The 19,067-nt window shown below is 41.8% G+C and overlaps 1 protein-coding gene across 1 annotated transcript; it reads left to right on the forward strand.

Moving 5' to 3' along the window:
- Positions 1–987: 987 nt before the first annotated feature.
- Positions 988–16,847, forward strand: MAPK1IP1L (mitogen-activated protein kinase 1 interacting protein 1 like). Its single transcript, XM_059182153.1, has 4 exons — positions 988–1,183; positions 9,650–9,671; positions 10,526–11,230; positions 12,486–16,847. Exons 2-4 carry the CDS (start codon positions 9,654–9,656, stop codon positions 12,495–12,497), a joined length of 735 nt encoding a protein of 244 aa, XP_059038136.1. The 5' UTR covers positions 988–1,183; positions 9,650–9,653; the 3' UTR covers positions 12,498–16,847.
- The last annotated feature ends 2,220 nt before the right edge of the window (positions 16,848–19,067 follow it).

A 19,067-nucleotide genomic window follows, 5' to 3' on the forward strand; every position in this document is an offset into this window, starting at 1 on the left:
ATAAATAAATAAAATCTTAAAAGAAAAGATGTTAAAAAAAAAAATTTAAAAAAAAAAAAAAAGAAAAAAGAAAAAAATATATATATATTTTAAAATATTTGACAGAGTCAGAGCGAGAGAGGGAACACAGCCGGAGAGTGGGAGAGGGAGAAGCAGGCTTCCCCACTGAACAGGGAACCAGGTGAGGGGCTAGATATTAGGACCCAGAGATCATGACCCCAGCACAAGTCAGACGCTTGATGACTCAGCCACCCAGGCGCCCCAGGAAAATTTCTAGTAAGATGCCCCTGCCCAATGACCCACTAACGGGCTACACAAAGAAGCTAAATGTTTTAATGATTCTGCATACTTCTAACGTGTTTTTACGTGTACATACATATTATATGTACATATATTTTCACGCTATGTAATTATGGCATCTATATAACTCGCTAGCAGATTCCTTGGCGCTGGGGGAATGTGTCAATCATCCTTCAGACCCGACCTGGAGTACGTAAAGGTTTACTCAAAGATGGACATGTGGAGGGAAGAGGCGCTGATCAGGGAAAGGCTGCGTAGACAACTTTCAGTCAGTATCAACTGCCGAGTCATTTACAGACGTCTTCCCTTCCCCTTGCAGTTCCTTTAGCGCTCCTCAGTTTGGGCCTGAGGGCCGGTGGCCGCGTCCACACCCAGCCCGCTTCAAGGCCCGGCTGTAAAAATCTCTAAACCTAGGACATCCAAAAAATCAGTCCTTACACCACTCCAGGAAGCAAGTTTCCGTCAGGGTGCCCAGGACGTCACTGACTACAGGAATTTCCGGAAAGCCGGGGAGCCTTCCGCTCGCCAGAAGAAAACAGCCACGCGGGGCGAGCCGGAAGAACTACCGCGTCACGCCGCGCTGCGCCGCCGGGCAGGCCGCAGTTGCCGCCGGAGGCCTGCTGGGGGCGCGCGCGCTGCCCCGCCCGGCCCCGGGAGGAGGGGAGAGCGAGGGCGGGGGCGGTGCGCTCGGCGCTTCCTGTTCCGGCGCCAGGAGGAGCCGCGCGCTGTTAGTGCTGCCGCCGCTGCCTCCGCTGCTGCCGCTGCTGCTGCCGCCGCCGCCGCCGCCGCCACCGTCAGTCACTCCGCGTTCGGTTCTTCGGCACCCGGTTCGCTGGGACTCTTCGCCGCTTTTGAACTTTGCTGCGGGCTCGGATCTTGCCGGGTAAGGCTGCTTCGGCGCTAGTGGGGATCGTGGAGGGGGCCAAGGGAGTGCCCAAGCGGGAGACAGGCGCAGTAACGGAGGTACCTCGAGTCGCCTTTTCGGGGTCCAGGACTAAGCGCCTGCCCGCGCCGTCTTCCTTCGAGCTGCGAGGTGCCCCCCTGGTAGCCCCCCAGGGAGAAGGCGTCGGAGGCGGGTGACGTCGCGCCCGACGGGTTTCTCGGCGCTTGACGTCGGGCCTGGCTTGGGGGCGGGGCGGCGAGCGTTCCTGGCCCCTCCCCCACCTACCCCACCCCACCCCCACCCCTTCCCGGGCGGCGGGACCCGCTCGGAGGCCGGTTCGCTCCGGTTGATCCCGGACTCCCTTTGTTCGTTTGGCCCTAAAGGGTTCCCGGCTCGCGCCCCTCGGCCCCGACCCCCTCCCCCATTTATTAGTTTCTAATAAAACGGGAGATACGGGCCTGAATAGTCTTAGGGGAATCTGGCACTTGTTTAAAAGATTGTCCTCAATGTGACAATGTTCTGGTCGTTATTCAACCAAAGGAATTGCTGGCAAATACATTCGATGAATACACATGACAGAGACCATGAGAAGTGCTGAGTTCTATGATACTCTCTTTTTTAGGATTTAGGAGCTTGTGTTACACATGGAAGCATATAAATAGCTGAACCATTTCCTCTTCGAAGACCAAGAGCAGTGCTTTTACTGGATAGAATTTCTAATGTTAAGGCATCAAACCATACCGAAAAAAATTTTTTACAGCATTAAAGCTGAAGAAAAACACAGGTCTTACACCTGATGATTTTAAAGCTCTGCTTTGGGAACAAACGTTTATTACAGACCAAGATAGCCTTCAGAGATCTTTCAGAAGTTCTTTGTTCGGCTGTATTCATTGGGTAGGGAGAAGAGAAATTATTTTTGGTACTGGCGTCCCTGATTGGAAACTGGTTTGTTTCAGAAAATTCAGTTGGATTGTGTGTGTGTTAGAATGTTCTTTTCCTCTCTCCAGGAGCAGTAGAGGTAGACCAATTCCTTAACTTCAAGCCTTGGGGCCAGTGTGTTTTGGAATTCAGAAATCTTTGGATTGAATCTCTAGATTTAGGAAGAGAATAAGATGCACATACAAGAGGTATCAACCCCCTCCACAAAGTCCCTGCAACATCCCCTAAGACAACATTTATATTTGTGCAGTGATAAGAGTGACTTAACGGAAATTATAAATATGCTTAGGTTAGATTTTGCCACCAACTGTTCTGTGCCAGACTTGGGAATGTTTCTTTTATTTTCAAAAGTTTCTGAATGGAGAACTGCAGATAAAGGTTTGCAGACCCATAATACCAGTGGTAAAAGCTAACGTTTGTTCAGTTTTGTGTGGCAGACATTGACCTGGAGATTTGCTTATGATGTAAGTCTCAGGGCAGGTCCGTGAGGGAGAGACCATTCTACTACATCTCTGAGGTTTGAAGAGTTCAGCCTGTCCAGAGCCACCCAGCGAAGAGCTGTGGTTTTATCTAGGCAGTGGTACCTTTCGCCGTCATTCTCAACCTGTGCTACGTGCCTGTGTACAAAGGAAGAGGGGGGAATGTACATGTCACCAATCCGCTCTTTTTAGAGCACTGGTTTTATAGACACTTACCAGTACCATTTAGTGTTTCACGTCACTAGTCCTTTTATAGATGAAGAAACTGAGAGTCACTCAGGTGAGCTGAAGCTGATGGAGACCCTCAAACCTTACCCTAAAGGAGCTCTGCTAAGACTCCTGTCCCTCCCCTTTCTGAACTGCTTACATTTCCCATAGTGTACTCTTCACCTTTTGCACAATCTGCTCTTCTTTCCTAGGGCGTCCCACCATCCCCTACTCCCAGCTCTTCCTTCATTGTTCCTACAGACTGCAAAAGAACCTCTTCTCAGGATTCTTCCCCTGATACTCCCTTCCTTGATTCCTTTAGGAGTTCTTTGAGGTACTCTCTTGGTGCCCTGTGCTTACGCCAGGTAAGGTAGTTAAGTGTTTAAAGGGTAGTTCTCTACAAGACTGAATTCCTTAAGGATTTATTCTGTGCAATATTACTCATTTCCGCAAAACCCAACACAGTGCCTGGTATGTGTGTTCCAGGCATAAGTATAAGAAATGATTTTTTTTTAAATTACATGTCTTTAAAAAGTTTAAAATACTCCAAACATTTATCAAGTCTCCAGTTACCCAAATGTAAAATAGAACTTATCTGATAAAAGAGCCAGTATTAAATATGATCAAATACTCTATTTCAAATTTTGTATTTTTCAGTATATTAGCACCATTCCCCTACCCCCCCCCCCCAAACATCATTGTAAAAATCCTGTTTTTTCTTTTTTTAAGAGGTGGGAAGGGTCAAAAGGAGAGGGAGAGAATTTTTTTTTAAGATTTTGTTTATTGATTTAGACAGAGTGTGGGAGTGAGGGACAGGGACACAGGGTTGGGGGAGGTGGTCTCCATCACCCTGAGATCATGACCTGAGGTGAAACCAAGAGTCAGACATGCAACCAACTGAGCCATCCAGGCACCCCTTTTAAGTTTCTTTTAATAAACATCTTACATATCTGTAGTACTTGATAGATTATTAAAAATGTTACTTTTAATTATCTGTAAAGTAGTCAGGAGTTAAAGCTGTTTTGCAGATGAGAAATGGTTTGTGATTAAGAAGTTTGCCTTAGGCAAAAGGATTGATGTCGGGGCGCCTGGGTGGCCCAGTGGGTTAGGCCGCTGCCTTCAGCTCAGGTCATGATCTCAGGGTCCTGGGATAGAGTCCCGCATCGGGCTCTCTGCTCGGCAGGGAGCCTGCTTCCCTCTCTCTCTCTGCCTGCCTCTCTATCTACTTGTGATTTCTCTCTGTCAAATAGATAAATAAAATCTTTAAAAAAAAAAAAGGATTGATGTCCACATTTCATAACTCTCTAGTTCTGTATTCTTTATCACCCCACCACAGTGTGATGACCCTTTGAAATAAGCCTTGTTCGGTAGTCACTAGTGATTTACAGAGTTCAACTTTTAAAACCTCCTTGTGACTGGATTGCCATTTTTTTTAACGATTTTATTTATTTATTTGACAGAGATCACAGGTAGGCAGAGAGAGAGGAGAAAGCAGGCTCCCCGCTGAGCAGAGAGCCCAATGCGGGGCTCAATTCCAGAACCCTGGGATCTTGACCTGAGCGGAAGGCAGAGGCTTAACCCACTGAGCCACCAAGGCACCCCTGGATTGCCATTTTACTCTAAAAGCCCTAAGAGTTACAGCAATGTTTTACCTTTCTAGTATATGTCAAAAGAGATTTGTGCTGTGTTTCAATTACTATTCTTGCTGCTCAGAAAATAGAATGATAATTTTTCAGGTGATGCCTAGATCTGCCATAGAGTACCATTGGAAAGTTTTGGAAATAAGCTTTTCAGTATTTCAGAAAGAAAAAGGAAAATCGGGGGGCCTGGGTGGCTCAGTGGGTTGAAGCCTCTGCCTTCAGCTCAGGTCATGATCCCAGGGTCCTGGGATCGAGCCCCACATCGGGCTCTCTGCTCTGCAGGGAGCCTGCTTCCTCCTCTCTCTTCTCTCTCTGCCTGCCTCTCTGCCTACTTGTGATCTCTGTCTGTCAAATAAATAAAATCTTTAAAAAAAAGAAAGAAAGAAAGAAAATCTCTCTTGCTCATAACCCCCCCCTTTTTTTTTTTGCGCCAGTTCAGGGTTACATGGGCCTCATCTTAATTAGCATAATCCATTGGCATCAGAGTTGCTCAGTTAGTTACGTGTCTGACTCTTGATTTTGGCTCAGGTCATGATCTCCTGAGGTGGAATCCCATGTGGGGATCCACACTGCATGGACCTGCTCAAGAGTCTCTCCCTCTGTTCCTCCTCTAAAAAATTAGCATAATCTAAGTATTTTTGAATGGTTTTTTAGAAAATCTAGATTTAAAAAATTATGTAGCTCTTCTCATATTCAAACACTAATGTCCAACTCTATTTTTTGCCTTTTTATGATGAAAGTAAGAATAAATTAGAATGTTTCCTGTTAATAAGAACACTGTATGTTCTACACATGGAGAGAAGGTCACTTTACTAAAAGTGCTTTACATCAAGAAATGATCTATTTTTAATCCCTTTATTCAGGGCTTCATTACTTAGAAGATTCTAATACCTCCTTTATCTTCCAGGATTTAACTTTTTTTTAGGATTTTATTTATTAAGAGACAGAGATAGAGAAAGGAAGTGGGAAAGAGAGGGAGAAGCAGGCTCCCCGCTAAGCAGGGATCCAGACTCAGGGCTCAATCCCAGTACCTGAGACCATGACCTGAGCTAAAGGCAGACCCTTAACCACCTGAGCCACCTAAGCGCACCCAGGATTTGATTTGATTGATTGATTGATTGATTGATTTTAGGATTTAATTTTTAACTTCAAATTTGGAAAGCCGGAGTTGTGAGTCAGTTAAATAGTATTAACTTGTGGAGTAACTTACATTCTAATGTAATTTTACAACTAGTTAGCTTTATATTGTATATATATTTTTTTAATTAAGAGAAAAGAGAGAATTCTGAAAACCCAAACAGCAAGACCACATGAAATTGAATGTATGTTCTCTGCTTCAGAATTAATGTGAACTTTGATACAGAACCATTTTCTGTTTCAAAAAGGCTCACCCTATTCAAAAAGCATGTTGGTCTTATGTAGACTTTGAACTTGCCAAACTTGCCATGCACTGATAAAAGTCCCTTCAGGTGTTCATCCTAAAAATTTACTGTTGTGTGATACAACGTTTTAGTATAAAACCTTAATGTGGGAATGAATGAATAGTTGCATTTGCTATATATTCTAGATGTTTTTGATGATCTGAATAAATAGCAAGGTCATAGCAGTTGTAGCCTTCATATTCTTTTTATCATTCCTGTTAGCCAATTGTACTTGAAAGTTACACTCTAAGAATGCAAGGGTGGGCTCAATATTAAGCAGTTTTTTTATATATAATTGTCTTTGTGGGTCAAAGGAGAAAAACTAATCAGCTCGTTAGGTGTTAAAAAGATCTGAAGAAATGCAGTGTCATCTTTAAATGGTTTTTTCCTCTAAATGTTTTTTAACTAGCAAAATAGGAATAAGTAAATCCAGCAAAATAGGCATAAATAGACATTTTTAATATAAGTTTTTTCATCTCAAACTGAAAAATGGGAATTTTATTTAAACATTAGAAGCATTTCCAGGAGATTTGGGAGCAAGACTATTGTGCTATTTAAAATTTCATTATTAAGTTTAGCTGATGCAGAGAAAAGAGATGTAAATATTGGAAAGAGAATGTAAAATTATTATTGTTGTTACAGATGACATAATTCTTTTTTTTTTTTTTTTAAAGATTTTATTTATTTATTTGACAGAGAGAGATCACAAGTAGGCAGAGAGGCAGGCAGAGAGAGAGAGAGAGAAGGAAGCAGACTCCCTGCTGAGCAGAGAGCCCGATGCGGGACTCGATCCCAGGACCCCGAGATCATGACCTGAGCCGAAGGCAGCGGCCTAACCCACTGAGCCACCCAGGCGCCCCACAGATGACATAATTCTTTACCTGAAATCCCAGAGAATCAACTGTGACACTCAGGAATAAAGTAATTTAGTAATGTCACAGCTTACAAAAGTAATACACTAAAATTTAAAAAACTTTCCACATGAGGTGCCAGGCTAGCTTAGTCAGTAGAGCATGCGACTCTTCTCAGGGTTGTGAGTTCGAGCCCCACGTTAGGACTAGAGTTTACTTTTAATATAAATAAATAAACTATTGAGTGATGAATGACAGTGATGGGAACTAGGAAGATATACCTTGTTCTTGAATGAAAAGATTGGATATTTTGAATACGTTACATGTCTTCTAAATTAACTGTAAATATAATGCAGTTCCAACCAGAACACCCAACAGATTCTTTTTACTCTATTTTTTTACAAAAAGATCTGGAAAAAAAGAAACAATATTTAGGAATCTAGGGGGAAAAGACAGCAGCAGTAGGTCAACTAACATTAAAATCTGTTAAAAATGCAAAGCTAATGAAATTAAGATGGGATGTTGTGGTGCAGATCAGTAGAAAAGAACAGGCTTCAGAATATCTATAGGAATAACAGAGACTCTATAGCCTGGTGGTAAAGAGCCTTGGCTCTGGAGTCAGACTGTATACCTGAGTTTGACCCCTCTTCTACTTGTCCCTAGCTCTGTCCCCTTAAACAAGTTAACTTGATGAGCTTCCTTTTCTCAGGCTGTCAACTGAGTGGAAGAATTTGTGTCTATTCATTGAGATGACCCACCTAAAACACTTTGAACAGTGTGCCTGTTCTGTAGTAAATACTCCATTTATTGTTAGTACTGGCAGTAGATTGTGTTAAGGGTAGCTTGTCGTATCCACTGAGAAAAGGTAGATTATACATTAAGTCAGGGATGCCTGATGGCTCAGTCGATTACGCGACTGACTAGCTCAGGTCATGATCTCAGGGTCCTGGGATCAAGCCCCACATCTGGCTCCTTGCTCAGTAAGAAGTCTGCCTGTCCCTCCGCTCCTCCCCCTGCTCATTCTCTCTCCCTCTCCCTTAAATAAAATCTCTTAAAATATACGTATTTGGGGGCACCTGGGTGGCTCAGTTGGTTAAGCAGCTGCCTTTGGCTCAGGTCATGATTCCAGGGTCATGGGATCAAGCCCCGCATCGGGCTCCCTGCTCAACAGAGAGCCTGCTTCTCTCTTGTCTCCCTCTCCTGCCTCTCAGCCTACTTGTGGTGTCTCTCTGTTAAAATAAATAAATAAAAATACTTTTTAAAAATGCGTATTTTAAGTTAAACCATATTAGTACTGTTAGAAAGCATGGGTGAATTTTTTGTCTCCTATGTTTCAAAGCTAATCTTAAAATTTTATAAAGCACTAAAAAAAGATGTACTCGTAGAAAGGAGTGAAATTGTCAAAGGCGAGAGAGCACATACTTTCTTTATTTAAATGAAGTCAAAGAATAAGCAAAAACTAAGAAAGTGGTTGCTGAGTGGAAGGGCAGTTGATTGGAAAGTAGCATGAGTAAACCTGGAGTGAAGGAAATTGTTTTGTACCTTGGTTAAAGGGACATATGCAGTTGTCAGAGCTTGTTGATCTAAACACTGCACATCTCTGCGTTTTATTGAGTATTAATTATGCATCACTTTTAGAATTTGATGAAAGGACAAAAGTGGCTCGAAGACATAAGCAAATCCACAAAAAAAGTTTATTATAAATTGGGTATGAAATTTTAAAAGATGCTCTACTTTACACTAAATTTTAAAAATGCGGAAGTTAAAATAACAAAGTGTCAATTTTTAACCTGTCATAATTGAAAACTATTTAGACATTTAATACTCTCCAGTGGTGAAGAGGAGTTTTCAGAGATAGTGTAGGGTCACCTGGGTGGCTCATTTAGTTAAGCATCTGCCTTCAGCTCAGGTCATGATCCAGAGGTCCCAGAATCCACCCCCGTGTTGGGCTCCCTGCTCAGCAAGGAGTCGGCTTCTCCCTCTCCCTCTGCCCTACCCACTGCTCCTTCTCGCAGCACAAGCGCCCTCTCTCTCAAATAAATAAGTAAAATCTTAAAAAAAAAAAAAAAAAAAAAAGGTATAACTGGCAAAGGACTTTAAAGTGGCATGGACTTTTTTTTTTTTTTTAAGTAAGATTTTATTCATTTATTTGCCAGAGAGAGAGCATGAGAGTACAAGCAGGGGGAAGTGGCAGGCAGAGGGAGAAGCAGACTCCCTGCCTAGCAGGAAGCTGGATGCGGGAGTGGATCCCAGCACCCTGGGATCATGACCTGAGCTGAAGGCAACAGACTGAGCCACCCACACGTCCGGTGGCATGGACTTTTAAGATGTGTTTTATTTTTTTTTTTTTAAAGATTTTATTTATTTTTTTGACAGATCACAAGTAGGCATAGAGGCACAGAGGCAGGCAGAGAGAGAGAGGAGGAAGCAGGCTCCCTGCCAAGCAGAGAGCCCGATGCGGGACTCGATCCCAGGACCCTGAGATCATGACCTGAGCCGAAGGCAGCGGCCTAACCCACTGAGCCACCCAAGCGCCCCTAAGATGTGTTTTAGATAGCCTTACCTGTTGACCGCAGATTTCCCTTTTAGTACTTTTCCTGATGACACATTTCCAAGGATATGTGTTGAAAAGTGTTCCCTGTATCATGGTCTGAAGCAACTCAAAGTGCAAAGAACGTAAACTACCACCAAAATGAGAGGCAGACTATATTGTGGATCCCTTCTATGTGAAATGCAGCCAGTGGAAGGGGACGGCATTTACAGAATTACATGAACTGCAACGAAAGTTTGCCCTCTGTAAAGAGAAAGACCTTGCGTATGTGATTAAGTAACAATGGTATATACAAAGAAAGTTCCTTTAAAAATACATAAGAAATGGTAAGCACTGGTTTTGAAGTATTCTTTTTGTTTTTTTCTTTCTCTTTTTTAGGAAAATGTCTGATGAATTTTCGGTAAGTTGATGCATTTATCCTTTGTAAGTATTTTGGCTTTTAAGAAAATGACATAGTTCTAACTGCAGGCCATGTAAGTCTTTTAATTTAAAAGAGATGCTTTTTGTGATCCTTGCTTTTGGCTGGGGAGAGGATGTGATTTTCATAGATGATCTGCCTTAATTGACTTAGATATGATATGTTTGAAATTTTGTTGTGTTGTATGTATTTATAAAGTGTTAGGTTGCTTTTGTTCTCTGTTAACATGGCAGTGCTAATAATAGACAGCATTTTGGGGCGCCTGGATGGCTCAGTGGGTTAAGCCTCTGCCTTCAGCTCAGGTCATGATCTTGGGGTCCTGGGATCCAGCCCCACATCGGGCTCTCTGCTCGGAAGGGAGCCTGCCCCCCACCGGCCGCCTGCCTCTCTGCCTACTTGTGATCTCTCTCTCTGTCAAATAAATAAATAAAATCTTTTAAAAAAAAAATAGACAGCATTTTTTAATGTAACATACACCAAGTACTATGTTAAGGGTATTACATGAATTATCTCATTTAAGCCTCAAGTTAATGCTAAACTTTTTTTTTTTAATGCAGAAACTAAAGCTTAGAGAGGGTATTTAAGTTGTTTGCAGTAAAGTCAGGATTTAACTCTTCAGTATTTTGAGTAATTGGATTTAGAAAATACGATTTTCTCTAAGGAATTTGCATTGGAAGGTTGATTTTTATATTACATGAATTGCTTTTACACTGAGCAGTTTGGCTGTTGAAGATGTTCTAGGGGTTCGCAGTCCCTCGCTCTGCAGCTTTATAACCATGTTTGACATGATTTGCCCCTAAATAAGATAGGTAAAACATGCCTGTTTTGTCTTCCAGTTGGCAGATGCACTACCTGAACATTCCCCTGCCAAAACCTCTGCTGTGAGCAATACAAAACCTGGCCAGCCGCCTCAAGGCTGGCCGAGTTCCAGCCCTTGGAATAACCCAAGTGCTCCACCTTCTGTGCCATCCGGACTCCCGCCAAGTGCGACACCCTCCACTGTGCCTTTTGGACCAGCACCAACCGGAATGTATCCCTCTGTGCCTCCCACCGGACCACCTCCAGGACCCCCAGCACCCTTTCCTCCTTCTGGACCATCATGTCCCCCACCTGGCGGTCCTTATCCAGCCCCAACTGTGCCCGGCCCCGGCCCCACAGGGCCATATCCTACACCAAATATGCCCTTTCCAGAGCTTCCAAGACCATATGGTGCACCCACAGATCCAGCTGCTGCTGGTCCTTTAGGTCCATGGGGATCCATGTCTTCTGGACCTTGGGCACCTGGAATGGGAGGGCAGTATCCTACCCCTAACATGCCATACCCATCTCCAGGGCCATATCCCGCGCCCCCTCCCCAAGCACCAGGGGCAGCGCCACCCGTTCCATGGGGCACTGTTCCACCAGGAGCCTGGGGACCACCAGCACCATATCCTGCCCCTGCAGGATCATATCCCACACCAGGACTCTATCCCACTCCCAACAATCCTTTTCAAGTGCCTTCAGGACCTTCTGGTGCTCCACCGATGCCTGGTGGCCCCCATGTGAGTGTTAAATTTGTTCTTTAAAATGCACTAATAGTCACATAAGCACAACTGAAAGATTATTTGCCTCCTGTTTTGGATAGAAGATTAGAAAGCATTTAAAACTTTTTAAAAGAAGGGGTGTATGTATATAAGGTAAGAGTAAATTTCAAACTTCAGATAAAGCATTTAGAAGGATGAAAACAAAAGTATTCCTGGTACTTAGAAAAACTTCCCAAAGATCCCCCGAAGACTTTGTGATGTAGAAAGCAGTGTCCTCAGTAACATCCTTGAGATAAACTCAGGTGTGTTTCATGGGACCTTTTTTTTTTTTTTTTTTTTTTTTTTTTTTTTTTTTTTTTTTTTTTAAGATTTTATTTATTTATTTGACAGAGAGAGATTACAAGTAGGCAGAGAGAGAGAGGAGGAAGCAGGCTCCCCGCCGAGCAGAGAGCCCGATGCGGGACTCGATCCCAGGACCCTGAGATCATGACCTGAGCCGAAGGCAGCGGCTCAACCCACTGAGCCACCCAGGCGCCCGGGACCTTTTTTTTTTTTTAAACTATTTCTCAGTCTCATTTTGTAGCATCACACCAAAGCACAGTTCAGTAAAACAGTCTCTGCCTGGGTGACTTCATCCAGATGTACATTTTTAGAGCATCTAGGACAATGAACACATAAGATTGCCTGTCCTTCCTGTTACTCTCCCTCGTGTTTCTCAGCCAAAGTTTTGTTGGATCCTCAGCAGCACTGAGCTCCCGAATAGCCCACTGTTCTGCACTGTCAGTCCCAGGCAGTGCCTCGTGCTGCACTGCCAGCCAAGCCAGAGGGCCAGGGTTGGCATCTGAGTTGGAGGACCTGTCTTGGATGTAAGACCAAATAGAAAAGTGTCCCTCTTCTCCTCGCCCCAGAAGTAAGCCAAGAGTCCTCAGAAAGAATCCTGATTCTCCATGGGGGTTGGGGGGGGGGGATGACTTACTCTTAACAAAATAATCAGGTCTCCAGCTAGATGAATCAAATATCCACCCCAACTGTCAAGGAAAAAGGACCCTAATAAAAAGCCCCCAAAACTTGACTTTGATCAGTATAACTTATCTATCCAAATTCCCTTAAAAAGCTTTTTTTTTTTTTTTTACAAATTGTATGTCAAAATAAATGGGATGAGTTGCCATTTGGATTTATTAGGCAATAAGTATTTTATTTTAAACCACAGCAAGGAGTTAATAAACTCCACTTAGAAAAACTGGAGGTTTACTTTTTCTTTCTTCTGTTGCAGTCTTACCATTAAGTTAATGGACGAAGATATGACGCTTTGCTTTTTGAAGTACATATATATGCACATGAATGCATATATAAAAATTGCTGGTCTCACTATTCTTAGAGGGCATTCATGAAAGAACAACCCTTGCACCTCTCAGAGAAGATATCTGCCTCTTGTACTTGGATGTATAGTACATCTGATGGATACAATCAGATAAAAATGTAAAAGTAAATCGTTCAAATGTGATTTTTATTCGGTTTTTATGGAACGTTAAAGTGATGAAGTGTATTGAATAGATCTTTGAATAGCTCTTTGATAACAGTTTGTTTAAAACAAGTTTTCGATTTGTTTAAATTATGAAACCACACACTTAAAAATCTAAGATGATGTGGATTATTGTTAGAATCTGCAAACTCATTGGCGAATTATTTCAAGTATTTTTCTATAATCACTTTTTCCCTAAATAAACACACTTTGAAAACAATCACATTGTCATAATTTAAACAAATGATGCCTCTCAACATCTTGAACTGCTCTGTCGGTAGAAAAAATACACGTGGGCCTCGTGAGGGTGTAGTTTGGATATATATTTTCAAGCTGTTGGTAATTATTGTCAGATGTTGAGTTCATTAGCCAGGCAGTGTTCGTTTTTATCCTCGAGCTTTTAGTAAAAACTTTTCTTTGATTTTTGAGTTCCACCTGATTTGCTTTATTTTTAGCCAGATGGGTCACACAGTTCTAAAATCTGCCATTTATGAGAACTTTGTTCTTTTTAATGCAGGCCAACATGTGTGTAAATTAATTCTTAGAGACTTGTTCATCTCTGTATTGCTTTGGCATAGATTTCGAGATGTCAGTATTGCTTCAGGAAGAACTCGAAGGAAATAATTCTCTCCTTTGTCTTGAACCTCAAGCCAGAGGAAACCCCGGAAATTGCTTTATAGTGACAAGTCACTTGCATTCCCACAAAACCCTCTTCTACTCAGACCCTTCCCTGTAGGTCCCTTTGCCTCAGTTCTTTAGAAGGAGCACATCCCTTAGTTTCTCCCTGATATGGAAAACTGGCACACTCTAGGGGTCTGTTGTAAACACATATAGCAGTTACGGTTCAAGAACCTTAGTCATTTAGACATGACTCTGTACAAGTGCCATCAAAACGTGTACATGTCTTTCAGAGTCTGGTTAAGCTATGTCATTGTCTTATGCAGTTTCCTGCATCTGTTGTAAAGTGCTTATGGCTAACAGTTCTTTGTTTGTTGACAGGTAAATAGGTAGAATTGAATGCCATTCTTAAAAATTCTTAAAAATTACCCTCTAGCTCTAACACTGAAACTAGTAATAATAATAATAATAATAATAAGGTGTAGATCTCTGCAGTGTGGCTGTTGCTTAAATTAGTGTTTGTAACCACCGAAATAGCCTGAGTAGCTTTTTTTGTCACCTTATCTCTAAATCAGATCCTTAGAGTCTTAGAAGTGACTATGTTATTTGTCAAATAACATTGTGAACCTTTGAATGTATCCATGGGGTTACTAAAATATGTTGTGAATTTCTTGCCTAGTCTAGGAGAGATTTATGCTGGAGCTCTTGTTTTTGCTTAGAAATAAAATATTTAGTAGTTTGTTTCTCTTACATTTTAAATGTCAAGAATGCCAAATGCTGCCAATTTAATGGTTTGATAGCTACCTCCTTTTAAGAAAGCAAGATGGTCATCTTTGAGAAAAATACAGTGTTTAAGCTCCCTTTTAAGTAGGTGATAGAGTCGAGCTTTTAGAATTGAAGCTGATTTGTTTAGGTATCTTCAGACTGGGGAATGTCGTTAGACAGCTCCTACAGAGTGGCACCAGCGGTCTTGAACAAGCCGCACCAATCTACAACACTCCTGGAATCTTTGTCAGAGTAGCTCCATGGCAGGAGCCTTGGAAGGTATTTTAGCTTAAATGATCAGGCAGTATCATGTCAGCTAGCCTGGAGTGGGGTAAGAGGAACAGTGAGATAGCAGTGAAGATTTCCTGGTGGTTATTTTGGTTGTGCTGCATTGGAAGAAGTTGACAACTCTGGCTTTAGATAGAATATTTAATGTAACACTAGAGGATACTGTTTGATTAAGAGAAGTGGTAGCAGGTTTGGGGATCTGTGGTCATGCAGTCCATTTATTAGAGGAGAAAATCTGCTAAAGGATTTGAAGGACCATGAACATGAGATTTGGAATTCCTACTCCCAATAAATACATAAACTTGGCTAGTGACCCGTACTGCCCCGTGTGCCCTAGACATAACACCTTTTCTTTGCTTTTCAAGGACTTTCCAACTGGTAGTTGTGAAATTCTTTTTAAGCTAAGAAGGGAAATCACAGGGACTAGAATTTGCTTTTATGTTCCTTTTGGTTTTTTAGAACCTTATTTCTCAACCTACGAGGAGAGTCTTAATTCTTGTGGGTACTCTGGGACATAAATGTATTTTTAGGTTCAGGGTAAAGTTAAAAGCAGTTGTTGTTTCAGTGGAGGAATGGGGGAAAACACAGGGGAAGGTTTTTCTCTTTACAAGGAAATACCGTTGCTTTAGAAACCAGTCCTTTTAGGCTGACATCAGTTTAGGGAAGAGACTGTTTCTTAGAAAGTTTGTTAGGTCTCAGAAGGGAATACACAAGATGGAATATGCTGGCACTTGCACTCTCAGAACAAGAACTTGAAGGCAAATTTGATGGAGATAATCGAGATATATTGAGGACTCGTGTTTCTGGAGTTGGAATCTTAGATTTTGAAACGTTAAACCTAGAAATGATAAAAAAATGAAAATAAAGACCTTAGGTCCTCATCATCATGTGATGAGAATCAAGGCTCCTTTCCTTAAAGGAGTGCTTGAAATCCTTGGCCTTGTCTGTACTGGACTTAGTCTGACACCTTTTCATGCTTTTGAAGATGGCTATTCACAACTGGGACTCCACAGCCTGTTTTGTGTAAAGTAAAATATTGATTATTCAGGAATAGGCATACATTTGTTTTAATTACCCAGGGCCTCCTTCTTTTGTCAGTTTTCCTGTTGTTTTCAGTATAGAATAATAAAAGGAGAAAAGAAAGGGGGGTGAATTTTTGGCCTTGGTCTGGCACACCACTACAACAGAATATTGGCCTATTTTCTAGGAAAGAAGTCAGTTTTGCCCATAAAATTTGACCTCACAAATAATGATAAGTGCTACCTATTGTACTCCAGTGGACAGCTTTTAAAATTATGTGTTTAGACTTCTAAATGATCAGTGCCAGTATCTTCCTTCCTCACCCTGAATAATCGAGTGCTAGATTTATAAAATGCCAGGTTTATAAACCCTTGACATTAAACCTAAGCACAGACCTTCAGGTGTTGGTTTTTGAAAAGCATAAGGTTAAATTCAGATGAATCACACTGATAGAGGTACTATGCAGAGAAGGTGGTGGGCAGCTTTCAGGGAAGACTGAAATTTACTCTTAATTAAGCAATATTGAGTATTGACGATAGACCCCTTTTTATTTTCAGAATTCTGCCAAGGAAAATTAAAATTGCCAATAAAATAATCAGTATTAAAGAAATGCCATGCAAGCTTCTGGCTAGAGAACACATCTGAGAACTGCATTCATTTGGTAGACACTCCAGTGTCCAAACAAGCTTTGCCACCTTGCAGAGGCACAGAGAGGAAAGAGAAGGCCTGTCCCGCAGCTGCTTAACGTCCAGGGGTGGCATTTACAGAATGAATTAGTACACGCATTTTTGGTTTACCTAGGTAAACATATTTTAGTTTGCTGCTGGTGGAAATGAGAGGCCAGCTTTTGGACATTTTAAAGAGCAAAGTGTGGTGTACCTTTTTTTAAAGTAAGAAATTAATGTTTCTCAAGATTGTAGTGTTTGTCAGTGCGACTGCTCACGTGTGCAAAGTAACGGGATGTTTTTCCTCTTCACTTCTTCCCTGGATGAAGGCACTTACTGCCTGTCACTGGTTAGCAGATACTGATTTGTTGCCATTAAGTAAACTTGACTTATGCGTGCTCTATAAAGTTTTTTTTTTTGTATTTTTTCTTAATATTGTGATTTTTAAAATTGACTTAATAATGACAAATTTAATGTATGTAATTGTCTATGCATTTTAAGTTAAACTGCCTAAAATGTGATTTGAGACATAGACATTTGTTTTGTATTATGAACTGTAAGCAATCTGTTTGAGACATTAGGTTTTATCACCTGCTGCTGTATTTGTAAACAAAAACATATGTTGCTTTAAGAAGTAATTATAATTAGGAATAGTCTATGGATGTGATACTTGATATTTTTTAAGATAAACTTGTTTGCTTTTGTGTATTATACCTGAAAACTTTTTAAAAAAATGTATTTTCATGGTTTCACAGTTTTTCCCTGTATCTTATTCTTTAGGCCCAATTCTGGGCTTCCCTGAGAAGTCCGGAGCCTAATTAACTACAAAATTGTTATCCGAAAGAAAAAAGGGTCTGAGATGCTCCTCGGTGTTTGACCAGCATTCACTAAGTCATTTAAATAGGCTGCCTGGGAATAGCCTTCCCCAGGCCCTCCTTCAGCAACATGGTGTCCACTGTGTGGGTTTCCTCTCTCCCTTCAAGGCTACATTATTCTTTGTAACCAAATTATCGGTGTATACAGAGTTAGGGAGCTTTCCCTCTCTGCCCCAACTGCCACCACCCCCGCTTTCTTTTATGAAAGATGGTTCTATTCTGTGTAACTACTATGCCTATGGTGAGGGTCACATTATCAAACTGGGTACAGTTTGCCATTTCCACAGGGGAGTTGCTACCCTGTCTTGAACCCCGGTGTGGGTGGGCCTGTAAATGAGTCATTTGTACTACATTGTGCTTTTGGGAGAGTCTTCTGCTTTTTGCCTTACAATTGAACAAAGTGCAATGTAAATTTTTAAGTTCTGTTTGATGTCTTATTTCCTATCCCTTAACGGGACCCACCTCAAACAGAGTTCTGAAATAAGTAGTAGAGTGCAAGATCATTCTGGAACAGGACTAGGGGCTTTTTCCCCATCGTGAAATGACATCACTTCAGCAGACACCTTCCTCCCCGGATACCGGACCCAAGCAGGTTCTTTTTTTACCACCATATTAAAACTTAGCAGTCCTTTTGCAACAGATGTCTTTTTTTTTTTTTTTATTTGACAGAGACCACAAGTAGGCAGAGAGGCAGGCAGAGAGAGAGAGGAGGAAGCAGGCTCCCTGCTGAGCAGAGGCTTTAACCCACTGAGCCACCCAGGCGCCCCTTGCAACAGATGTCTAAAGCAAAACAATTATATTCGTGTTTTTTTTTTTTCAGTAACCCAACACAAAATTCTTTTTTTTTTTTTTTAAGATTTTTAAATTTATTTATTAGAGATCACAAGTAGGCAGAAAGGCAGGCAGAGAGGAGGGGGGGAAGCAGGCTTGCCGCTGAGTAGGGATCCCGATGCGGGGCTTGATCCCAGGACCCTGAGATCATGACCTGAGCCAAAGGCAGAGGCTTCAACCCACTGAACCACCGAGGCATCCCAATACAATAGAATTCTAATATCAGAAGAGAATTTGGGCCATCCCATAGTTTGTTCCTGTGGCATGTGAACGTCATACTTGCCATGTGGCATTAAACATTACTTTCTATTTTGAGACCCTGGGGTTCCCAAAATGACGGAGAGCTTAGTCCCTCCCTATTCTGTGTTTTCTCTAAAGCAATTCCTCTCTTCCACTTTTTATCATTTTATTTAGTGTTTTAGCTTGGGCTACCGTAACAGAACATCATAGACTGGGTGGCTTAACCGATGGGGATTTATTTCTCAGTTCTGGAGGCTGGGAGGTCCACAGGGTGCTGGCCTGCTCATTTCCCCGCCACAGGGGTCTATATGGCCTCTCGATGGCCATCTTCTCACTGTGTCCTCATTTATGGTGGAGAGTGAGAAGCAAGCTGTGTTCTCTCATACAAGGCCACTAATCCCATCATGAGGCTGCACTTCTGACCTCATCTAAATGAATTAGCTCCCAAAGGCTCCATGCCCAGATACCGTCTTATCTGGAGTGAGGGCTTTGGTGTGAATTTTGGGGGGCAAGTTGGTTCATAACACAGATACGTTGTTGGGGGAACAAAATATTTTGCTGCTTTTAAATTCCAAAAATGGTTGTAGATGACTGTCTCCTAGTTGACATTTGCTAAAATTATAATCAGATACAAGATACAATTCCATTTAGAATTGGAAGCTACACCCAAAGTGTTAGTATCCTATAAAAGAGGAAATTTAACAGTTTTTGCTTTGTTCTTATTTTATGTTAAGCCTCATTTTTTAAAACCATCATTTAGACGAGCATTCCTTAAAGATTGGTAGGCAGATTTAAAAGAGCCCTTTTTTAGAGATAAAGAGATTAAGTAAATTCCCAAGGCCATAATCTTAAAGGATGGTGCACAGTTCTTGTCTTCAAGGCTTAGGGTTTGTCCTGGTTTTTTTGCTCAGGCATCCAGTACCCTTTTTATGCAGTTGCTTGCCTACCAGTCTAGACCCTTGCTGTTTCTCTTCCACAAGACACCCTGACTTGTTCTTGTCTCCTTAAGATGCCACTGGTAGGGACGCCTG

This window comes from Mustela lutreola, chromosome 7 (assembly GCF_030435805.1).
Source record: "Mustela lutreola isolate mMusLut2 chromosome 7, mMusLut2.pri, whole genome shotgun sequence".
NCBI lineage: Eukaryota > Metazoa > Chordata > Mammalia > Carnivora > Mustelidae > Mustela > Mustela lutreola.